The following is an 11,625-nucleotide window of genomic DNA, read 5'->3' on the forward strand; positions in this document are numbered from 1 at the left end:
GTGTGTGATACAACCAATAAAAGGTACAGATTTAATCTGATGTTAATTGGTAAATGCACCAGACCTTGGAGTATTTAAAATAGATTTTACATTATGTCTCATAGTTGAGTTCACAAACATAAAAAAAAAAAAAACTCACAAATGAATCATTTGACTTTATTTAGGGGAAAAATAAAAGCAGGACATATAAACTAGTTGATTGTGGTGCATTTCATTGCTACAGATGTTAAAGCTTGGGACAAGAAAGGATCTCAGATTTGCAGAATGAGCAAAACAAAAGAAGGCATCTGAGAATCCCAGTGCTATGCCACAACTGAGCTTCACTCTGTGAAGACATGCAGCACAGGCCGGAAGAACCAGTAGCACATCCTACAGTCCTCTGCCTGATCAGGCCAGCACTGTGCTCTTACAATGATTGCATGAGGCAAGAGGTCAGAGTAAATAACTGATGTACTGGCCACAAGGCAAAAAAAAAGCAGGAAGCAGAGAAAAGACTCCACTTGATGTATGAGGTCCACATGGTATTTGAAAATGGCAACTCCTGCAGGTCATGTTGTAGTCTTGTTTGAACAGACAACTGCAGACTGTTTCTCCATAAGAGACATGTGTGATGAAATGGCTTTAAGACGGTGACCAAAACACAACAGCATAAACAACAGTTTGTAAATGTGTCCTGCCAACATCACATGGCATATTTCTGTGTCCATTCCCGTGCTATTCTGTTGTATCTGCAAAAAGGACAAAGGCATTATAAATCCTGTACCGCAACGTTCAGAACAATCAGTCTGCTTGTCAGGTGTACTGCAACACTTTTCACAGCTCTTAACCTTATATAAATCCAATATAGGTGTAAACGGGGAATAAAATTCCTCCAAATTCCTCACAAATCAAATAAACCATCACCTACATTTTGACAGAAAAAATATTATATTTGCATGTCATTTTCTGTAAAAAAAAAAAAAAAAAAAAAAAAAAAATTAAATTGTCTTTTGTCCTTTTTTCCCCAGTAATAGAAATACTGTATATACTTTATTAACATATACCAGTTAGTTAAATCACACAAAGGAAATCGAGCATAAAAATGATGTCTAAACAGACACATGCATGTTCACTAAATTCACTGAACCAACTCTGGAACATCTTTCCCATTTTTTAAAAACATCCCAAACTGCATAATGTTCAATAAGGAGTCTGACGAAGACACTGACAGCATATTTGCATTTTTAGTATGGTAGTAAGCATAGTGGGAGTATTTGCAATTTACTCAACATTATAGAAACATTGAATATTTGATTGTACACATCATTGTGACCGTCAATCTCAAAAAAAGAGATGAAAGACAACCTGTCACAATCTAAATCACTTATTAAATTGGATTTTACAGGATCAGCAATATGCCACCAGCAACTAGGCACAAAGTAGAATAATATTACAAACATAGGCATGTCAATCATATCAAGATCAAATGTCACAAAAGTAAAATTGTAAATATTGAGTCAATGAGCTAGTTTACTGAACACAAGACCATCCTTAGAGCTTTATAGTTATTTTATATAATTATAGGAGCTAATAGGAAGTGGCCAGGCATAGTGGTATGGGGATTGCAGCTCAGACCAAATCATTTGCATTAAACTGTATTAGCAATGACTACACATTCATGCAAAGCCACACAGGCTTCAGCAGCATCGATGCAGCACACCACGCTTTTTTATCTTTATATATCTGCTTAAAATGCACAGGCTTTTACCACTCACCTACAACATGGCATATTTCTCTGTCCATTCTCTTGCCATTTTATTGTACCTGCCAAGGCAGTTTTTTGTATAAGGGAAAATTTACCGACACATGAACATTTTCGCAAAACAATCCTCAAGAGTATAGAGGGACTTCAAGCATTATGCTGCTTATTATTTCACTGCAGTCTGTCAACAATTATTTGAAACAGAATACACGATATGAGTAATCTGAAATTCTATCGCTGATGGTCCAGCAGAATTGAATGAGTGACTATTTAGTACTACACTGTATGTTTCAGTGTATGTGAAAGTGAGACAAGCAAAATCTAACTAACATTAAATTGTCTGCAAGCACAGGTGTTTTTGTAGTGTGATAAAGGATATAGCATGGTGTCAGTAACCTGCAATTACAACAGACTCAGTAGTCTGTGATTTAATAATGACAGAAATAACAGACTTCGATTTGACCAAAGCCTCAACTGACCAATCAGAATCGTGTATTCCACAGGGGTGGGTAAAACAAAACCAAAACAAAACATAAGCACCAGTAATCGGCTTTGTATACAGAGCCTCTGTATGAGCGTACACGAGCATACATACTTTTCTGTGTCTGTTTTGTAGATTCGTGCAATCTCTGGTACGAGAGGATCATCTGGGTTTGGATCACACAAGAGTGAGCAGATAGACAAGAGAACTACCAAAAGAAATGAGGAATAGATAAGTCACAGTAAAGCACCCCAGAACTCATCATGGTTATGTATAGGTTTATATTATATTGAATTTCTTTCCATTTCCTGAATTATCGGCACACAATTATACAGATAAAAACTAGTGCACTAATTCTATATGGTCAAACTTTGTACAGAGTCAAAAACATACAATTGTATAAAATGTTTTTGTAGAATTATAAACTCTTCTCACTGGAGATAAGAGGCCTGAGCATGTTCTGACACGAGATTGCACCTGTGCACAAAGTGATGTCCACAAAAACATCTTCTAGTTGGATAGGAGGAAATTTGGTGGTCTGCACAGAGCTCTGATCTCAACACCAACATCTTTGGGATGGACTGAAGAGTCATAAATCAATAAGTCCTCATCCCAATAATGATCTCTCGATGCAGAGTGGGTACAAATCCCCAAAGCCACGTATTAATGGAAACCCTGACCTGAAGACTGGAGGTTATTAGGACAGCAAAGGGGAACAAAGGGGGACTAAGTTTTGGCCATAAATTCCATGTAAAATCTTTTTGTCATGCATCACTGTGTGGAAAACTACACAGATGACAAAGGTTACAAAAATAGTCGATAGTTTGTGTTGTTAGGTTTCTAAATCAGTTATTAGATTCCTCCTCCAGGGTTTCCCAGCTTAGGCGGGCCGCCCGAACTGCAAAGTGCTGCGGGAAACCCTGTCCTCCATAACAACCTGCTTGAAAGGGTTATATAAAAGTAACCTTGCCTTTACGCCTCATCACTTTTTAGGAAAAGTGCCATTAATTCTGCAGCTTCTTATATCTAACCTGTATTCATATCTTCACATTTGTACCTTTAGAGATTGTAAGTGCAGGAGACCACTGGGACCTGAGGATATCCAGACAGATGCTGCCGTTACTGTTAATATTTGGGTGGTAGATTCTCGTGGTGAATGCAACCTGATAAACAGAACAGGTAATCAGGTAAGACCAAGACCTTAAAGTCAGCATATGATAACAACAGACATGTATCCTGAATTTATAAATTTTACCTTTGGCGGTTTGAAGGGGTAGTCTGTTGGGAAGTGTATAGTCAGGAAGAAAACACCACCCTGATAGGGACTCTCGTTCTATGTGCAAACAGGTCAGGTTATTCATATTAAAGGCTAAAATAAGGAAGAAATGTAACCCCAACAAAACACAGACATTCGAAATAGTATATTACCTACAATATTTTGTGTTCAGATTTCAAAGAATCAAAATATAAACAAAGCTCGAAGTCATTAAAACCTTTTGTTTTTATTCAAACAGATAAATAAATATTGTTTCATTAATTATCACAGAGCGTCTCTATTGATTTCTGAAAATGTATGCCAATGACTGATGTTTTACTCTCTTTCTCAGCCATTTCTATCCTCTTTCTTGGTCTGACTTACGAAGCTCTTTGAAAAGAAGTGATCCTTGCAAAACAATAGTGGCCATTCTTCACACAGATTTAGGACTGTGTCACAATAAACCTTGAACCTACTTATTTATAATGCATAACATTGAACCTACTCATTGAATAAGTGTCCTGTGTAGTACTGGCTAAAAAAAAGACCTCATGAAATATTTGGTCTACCCACCAGTAGAAACAATATTATTTTCATTTTATACTGAGCCACTTATAATTTTAAGTGTGGTTCTTATTGCAGCTGAATTGAAAGTATAGAAATCTGTCTTTTACAAATGTGGGAGCTGTTCAACAACAGAAATCATTACATTTAAAATCTCCTAACATTCACCATTATATCTTTGTGTCTTCTGTTCGGTTAATTGCTTTTGATTTGGCAGACAAACAAACAGTTATACAGCATTTTGTTATTGGATTACGGTTTAGAAATATAACGACAGACTCATTTTGATGCCTTTAATCAATAGTTAAGCGAGTAGCTACAGAAAAGTAGAACATTCTTTAGGTCTTCCAATGACTGTATGCTAAATGTCTTAAATTAACTTACAGAAAAACTACAATTACTCATTTAACAGAAATCTAGTCCGAATAACAGAATCTTGCTAGTTTGTCTAACCAGGTACAGTAAATCAGAGCATGTGGAACGTGTTAAAATAAGCATTAAAATCCATTAACAACCTGACAGTGATTAAGAAATACCCACTTTTGTTTTGCAAATACTAGACTTAAACCTTTGCTTAGAGCTTAGAAAATGTCAATGTTTGACAAACAATGAGAACAGAGTGCCTAATCATATATCTTCAGTTTAAGATGGGGTCTCCGTTCTTTGAGAAATGCTTCAGAAAACTGCGTTGGGCCGACAAACAAAATAAAAACAAAATTAACGTGTAGTCAATGAGCAGAAAGGGGTGTGTCTTGTCAATATGGGCGGAGAGAGTGTTCAGTGCGCATGTGTGACATTAGCAGAAATCGGTTTTAACATTGACATGGTGGATAAAAACAAAGAAAGAAAGCGAAGAAAGGCTTACGATAAGGCAAGAAGTAGGACCCGTGTTAATATAGGATCAGCTTTCCAGCGCTGGAGAGAACTAAAGGAGCCGGAAGGCCTGCAATGGGACGCCGAGGGACTTAAGTAAAGTTGGCAGCCTATTCACAGATTCGAGTTTAATATTTTCATATTAAAAAAAAATCATAAAAAATATGCAAAAACACATTTCCTATCAGGACATCAGTGATGTGTGAGCTGAATTTGATAACAGTATTACAGTGTGTTACAGTGAAGTTAATGGCTGTTTTTGTAGTATTCGCTTTTCGGGTTTTGCACTTTGCAGACGGTCCCTTGCAATCTGTCTCTCAGTCTGCACATAGAGACTTGTGTATTTTGTCCACCGTGGAGGAAAGCTGATTTTGAGGTAAATTGGGTTGTAGCTGCCTCTCTACATTACTGCGATAGAAAAGAGGTGTTATTTGTGTAATAACAGCGTTTAGCTCAGGAGTTATTGACTCGGGAAACTCCAATCTGTGAAAATGCGGCCAACTTTACTTAAGACGCCGAGGTTTTCCTTAGCGATAGGTGAGTAACGTTGGTTTTGCTTTGTTTCACAGAACTAATATATTCCGTCCTTTGCATGATTATGCTTGTGTGTCATTTTTGCTTGTTTGTTTGTTTATCTGCAATCGTATTGTTCTTCCCTTCAGCTATGATAGACACATTTCTTTCCATTAGTTGCCTGGGTTACGTATGTATGTGTGGGCGGAGCTATCAATACAGGGGTGGGACCCATTTGGGTTAGGGGCATGGTTTTTTTGGTGGTTTTTTATGTCAACATTGGCTTTCAAACAACGGAGACCCCACCTTTAATGTGACTGATCAAGTAAATGAGTTTAGCTTCTGTTGTTTCTTACTGAGCCACCTGTTGTCAAAAAAAAAAAAAAAAACACACAAAGCTTTACACTTTTTGACATAATTTTATAGGAGAAGTTGTAGTCATACTCACAGGACCCATGATTGTAGCCTGCCAATGGAATACTAAAACAAAAGAAAAGACATTTGTTAAACTGATGGAGTTGTTTTCAAATATGGACATGTTTGGAGCTTGGGAACTTACCATCGTCTCCAACTGGACCTGCTGAACACTGTGCTGGAGGATCTCTGGCCAAATCAGTCAGTTCCTTCAAAAGAGAGAGAGAAATGTATACTGAGAGATACACAACTTATGGCATTCCAATAATGCATTATTAAGATCCAATAAGATCACTAAAGACACATACTGTCATCATGATAATTGTGCTATGATTATAGCAATATGAGCCCTTGGGATGTGCACGTGTTTGTTAGCATTGGTGTATATTTAGCTACTGGGGGTCACGTGACATTTGAGAGAGGGGTAGGATGGAGCCTAAGCAAGTCCACAAGCATTTCTGTCTCCAGTAACAAGCCAGTAATCTAACGTTTATTTTTGCTGGTGGGTGGGAAGACACCTGAAGTATATAGGATTGAAGTTAGAGGTCACCGAGTTAGATAGCTGACATCAGTGTTGCCAGGTCGATGGATTTCCCATGCGACCACAAAGCTTTTGAAACTTGTTGGTGTTCATTTTTTTTTAACCAAAATTGTGTATTTCTGCCAACAATATGCTCAATGTTGTACATAGAAAAATGTTTTTTGTTTACTAACTTTTTAAAAACAATGTAAATGCAGGTTACATGCAAGAAGTCTAAAACCTTGCTAACTCCATGTGCTTTCCTTAATGAATTTCACACTTTGATCAAGGTATTACTTTTCATTGTGGCATAAAAATACACAGACAATCAATTCAGTTTATGGTCAGATACCAACTCAATGATGCAGATGCACATCACCAAACTGGTGAACAGACTGATCAGTGCTCACTTCTCCATAAAGGTGAACAGAGATCAGGGTTTTAACATCGCAGATACAACTGCAATTTCACTGTCAGTGACAATAAACCATGAAACTTTTATTTTTAAATGCCACAAATGACTTTAACCTCAGGTGATCAAAAGGAGAATGAAGCTGATGTCATTATGTTATAAACATATAATTCTTTTAAATTCATCAATAGATTGTGTTTATTTTACTGGGCATTTGACTATTTTTGTCAGATATGGCAACCCTGGCTGAAATCCATAACTATTCAACTCTACATGATACAGCATTGCACAAATACACTGACAATCTTGGACCAAAAAACAACTCACTGGCATGTTTTAACTGCTAGATTCAGGCTGACATGTTTACCAAATGCCACCAAGTATCAAATATTGCTCATGTGCGTTTAAAGAGCTATCTGAAACACATGGAGTTTTAAATATATAATATATATTTATACTTAATACTAAATATGATATATATCAAGATCAGTATCAGGTTTATTGGCCAAGTGTGTTGATGCTGACACACACAAGGAATTTGGTTCCAGCTGATTGTGACTCTCAAAAGTAGACATTAATAACACTATACATTACATATACACTTATATATATATATATATATATATATATACACACACACACACACACACACACACACACATATATACTTAATACATTTGGGTGAATGGGGAAAGATGATCTTCATACTATTTTAATCAGAGCTGGAGCTGAAGGGTCATAACTATTTTGAGATTCCTGGGGCTGTCTGTGAAAGTGGATCAATGTGTAACAACACACAGACACACGCATACACGCACACACACACCTCACACGCACATGCACGCACGTCCGCACACACACACACATGCACGCACACACACACATGCACGCACACTTTACACCCACCCCACACACGCACACGCACCTCACACACACACACTCCTGCGCGCTATTAGACGTTTATGTAACAAACTCAGAGTGTAAATGAAGCGTGTATCAGGACTGCAGTGTGTGCGGTGGTCTCATGTACTGACAGGTGTCCAGTCCACAACACTGCTGACACACATTACATACAGAAATAACCAACAGCTGGCTGATCTCAGCTCCTCTTCAGGGGCCTGGTTTAATCTATGTAGCTTTGTATAAATGTCTAATCTGACCGCATACTCATCGTGAACAAGTTTATACCCCTCAAGTGAATGTGTACAGTCTTTAGCTGAATCACTGTCAATAGCCTGCACTTGTTTATGCGTTCACTGAGTCAAATGAACCGTGTTTTACATGAAACAAAACGCTTTAGTAAAACCTTTAGCGTATTCTATGCTTACCTTTTGTATTCGTTTAAGCGCCATCTTACCACTGGCCCCGTAGTGGTGTAACGGAGCACCGACTCCAAACCCGCGGTACAAAATAGCTGTTAGCGCGCTGAACTTTTGGCGGACTGTTGCTATGCTTACCGAGTCTTACTGCATTACTTTCCCAACCCGTTTTCCGACAAGCTTCACTTCTTTCGCTGTGATTGGCTCGAACCTTCCGCGATTCTGACCTAGTATTGGCTAGCGTTTTATGCTCAATGAAAACGCACTAATCGGAAACACGCGATAGGCGGGACTTTCCAGAATACAGGTAGGAAATAAAATAGCACTCAGGATGTAGTCTATTCTGAAAGCTAAGCTAAAAATTTAGCTATTTAACTATCAAGCTTCACGTGTTTGTTGCTTAACTGACTAACAACAATAAGGACATAGGAAAAAAAAACAGCCTCTGTAAGTAAAACATTTACTATATGTTATGATATTCGGGCTTAAATATAATTTCACAAGTGATAATGTCCTTTAGGATGATACTCTTCCGATTTAATGACGCATAAAAGGAGGATGTTAATGTTTTACTGCCACCTGCAGCACAGGATGTGAACAGCATTTATCTCAGACACGTGTTTTATTATAACTGTATATTTTTAGGGCTTAGTTCTGTGTTGTTTTGTGTAGCCCTGTGTTTTATATAGCACAAGCAAATTTCAACTTTTATGACAAAATAAAACATAAAATCCTGCTTACAAGCAAGATTTGCAAACAAAAGGTCATTGTTATAGTAGAGCCGTCCATCTATCAACCAGGAGAGAGGTACAGTATAAAAGATTTCCCAAAACATTAGATGTACAAGGGGACACGGTGGGTTAGCACGTTTGCCTCACACCTCCAGGGTTGGGGGTTCGATTCCCGCCTCCGCCTTGTGTGTGTGGAGTTTGCATGTTCTCCCCGTGCCTCTGGGGTTTCCTCCGGGTACTCCGGTTTCCTCCCCCGGTCCAAAGACATGCATGGTAGGTTGATTGGCATCTCTGGAAAATTGTCCGTAGTGTGTGTGTGTGTGAGTGAATGAGTGTGTGTGTGTGTGTGTGTGTGTGTGTGTGTGCCCTGCGATGGGTTGGCACTCCGTCCAGGGTGTATCCTGCCTTGATGCCCAATGACGCCTGAGATAGGCACAGGCTCCCCGTGACCCGAGGTAGTTCGGATAAGCGGTAGAAAATTAATGAAACATTAGATGTACAATGGAGCACAGTAAAGGACACTTTCAAAAATCACAGAGCACCACAGTGACATTACAAACAAAAGGAAGCTCCTTCAAATGCACAGCAACATTAAAGAGGTTGCAGGATTATCTGACAAAGTACAGTTTACACTCTGCATGTGACAACAGACTTTCATATTCTTCACGTCTGGCTATGGGGTAGATGAAAAAATGTGTCAAAATGTGTTATGCTCTTGAGATTAATTCCAAAAGGTATGTTTGGTGAAAAAAAAAGTAAGTAAAGCGCATCACTGAAGGAAAACAAATACACCAGTGCAGCATGGTGGTGGCAGCATCATGCTTTACAGCTGCTTTGCATCAGCCTAAATCTGAGGCTTTCAACAAGGGAATCATGAACAGCTACCAATACAAGTTGATTTTATTGCAAAATATTTAAGTGTCTGCTGAAAAACAATTCAGAAAGCTTAAAATGAAAAGGTATTTCACCTTTGTGCATGACAATGACCCAAAGTACACATCCGTATGGGCATGTAGACATCTTGTATCCATTGTATGGATGCAGTGGGGCAAAAAGTATTTAGTCAGACACCAATTGTGCAAGTTCTCCCACTTAAAAAGATGAGAAAGGCCTGTAATTTTCATCATAGGTACACTTCAACTGTAGTTGAAGAGACAAAATGAGAAAAAAAAAATATCACCGTCTGATAAGTAAAATAAGTATTTGGTCAATAACAAAAGTTCATCTCAATACTTTGTTATATACCCTTTGTTGGAAATGACAGTGGTCAAACATTTTCTGTAAGTCTACACAAGGTTTTTACACACCGTTGCTGGTAGTTTGGCCCATTCCTCCATGCAGATCTCCTCTAGAGCAGTGATGTTTTGGGGCTGTTGCTGGGCAACATGGATTTTCAACTCCCTCCTAAGGTTTTTCTATGGGGTTGAGATCTGGAGACTGGCTAGGCCACTCCAGGACCTTGAAATGCTTCTTACGATGCCACTCCTTTGTTGCCCGGGCAGTGTGTTTGGGATCATTGTCATGCTGAAAGGAAGGAGGTTTTCACTCAAAATCTCACGATACATGGCCCCATTCATTCTTTCCTTTACACGGATCAGTCGTCCTGGTCCCTTTGCAGAAAAACAGCCCCAAAGCATGATGTTTCCACCCCATGCTTCACAGTAGGTATGGTGTTCTTTGGATGCAACACAGCATTCTTTCTCCTCCAAACACGACAAGTTTACCAAAAAGTTCTATTTTGGTTTCATCTGACCATATGACATTCTCCCAATCCTCTTCTGGATCATCCAAATGCTCTCTAGCAAACTTCAGATGGGCCCGGCCATGTACTAGCTTAAGCAGGGGGACAAGTCTGGCACTGCAGGATTTGAGTCCCTGGCGGCGTAGTTACAGATGGTAGCCTTTGTTACTTTGGTCCCAGCTCTCTGCAGGTCATTCACTAGGTCCCCCCCATGTAGTTCTGGGATTTTTACTCACCGTTCTTGTGATCATTTTGACCCCACAGGGTGAGATCTTTCATGGAGCCCCAGATCGAGGGAGATTATCAGAGGTCTTGTTTGTCTTCCATTTTCTAATAATTACTCCCACAGTTGATTTCTTCACACCAAGCTGCTTACCTATTGCAGATTCAGTCTTCCCAGCCTGGTGCAGGTCTACAATTTTGTTTCTGGTGTCCTTTACCAGCTCTTTGGTCTTGGCCATAATGGAGTTTGGAGTCTGACTGTTTGAGGTTGTGGACAGGTGTCTTTTATACTGATAACGAGTTCAACCCGGTGCCATTAATACAGGTAACGAGTGGAGAACAGAGGAGCCTCTTAAAGAAGTAGTTACAGGTCTGTGAGAGCCAGAAATCTTGCTTTTTTGTAGGTGACCAAATACCTATTTTACCAAGGAATTTACCAATTATTCATTCATCTTCTACCGCTTATCCGAACTACCTCGGGTCACGGGGAGCCTGTGCCTATCTCAGGCGTCATTGGGCATCAAGGCAGGATACACCCTGGACGGAGTGCCAACCCATCGCAGGACACACACACACACACTCTCATTCACTCACGCAATCACACACTAGGGACAATTTTTCCAGAGATTCCAATCAACCTACCATGCATGTCTTTGGACAGGGGGAGGAAACCGGAGTACCCAGAGGAAACCCCCGAGGCACGGGAGAACATGCAAACTCCACACACACAAGGTGGAGGCGGGAATCGAAACCCCAACCCTGGAGGTGTGAGGCGAACGTGCTAACCACTAAGCCACCGTGCCCCCGAATTTACCAATTAATTCATTAAAAATATTACA

At 39.4% G+C, this 11,625-nt stretch overlaps 1 protein-coding gene across 2 annotated transcripts; it reads right to left on the minus strand.

The window, feature by feature from the left end:
* Positions 1 to 142: 142 nt before the first annotated feature.
* Positions 143 to 8,505, minus strand: ube2d3 (ubiquitin-conjugating enzyme E2D 3). Of its 2 annotated transcripts, XM_060872175.1 has the most exons (8): positions 8,102 to 8,505; positions 5,987 to 6,050; positions 5,876 to 5,907; positions 3,478 to 3,555; positions 3,280 to 3,385; positions 2,337 to 2,430; positions 1,755 to 1,803; positions 143 to 728 (listed from the first exon to the last, which is right to left on the minus strand). In XM_060872175.1, exons 1-7 carry the CDS (start codon positions 8,123 to 8,125, stop codon positions 1,755 to 1,757), a joined length of 447 nt encoding a protein of 148 aa, XP_060728158.1. In that variant the 5' UTR covers positions 8,126 to 8,505; the 3' UTR covers positions 143 to 728. The 2 variants fall into 2 exon arrangements, with proteins under 2 accessions (XP_060728158.1, XP_060728159.1); XM_060872176.1 differs by lacking the exon at positions 1,755 to 1,803 and having other exon boundaries at positions 8,102 to 8,381.
* Between the last annotated feature and the right edge of the window lie 3,120 nt (positions 8,506 to 11,625).

The sequence above is a fragment of the Tachysurus vachellii genome, chromosome 6, assembly GCF_030014155.1.
Source record: "Tachysurus vachellii isolate PV-2020 chromosome 6, HZAU_Pvac_v1, whole genome shotgun sequence".
In the NCBI taxonomy this organism is placed as follows: domain Eukaryota; kingdom Metazoa; phylum Chordata; class Actinopteri; order Siluriformes; family Bagridae; genus Tachysurus; species Tachysurus vachellii.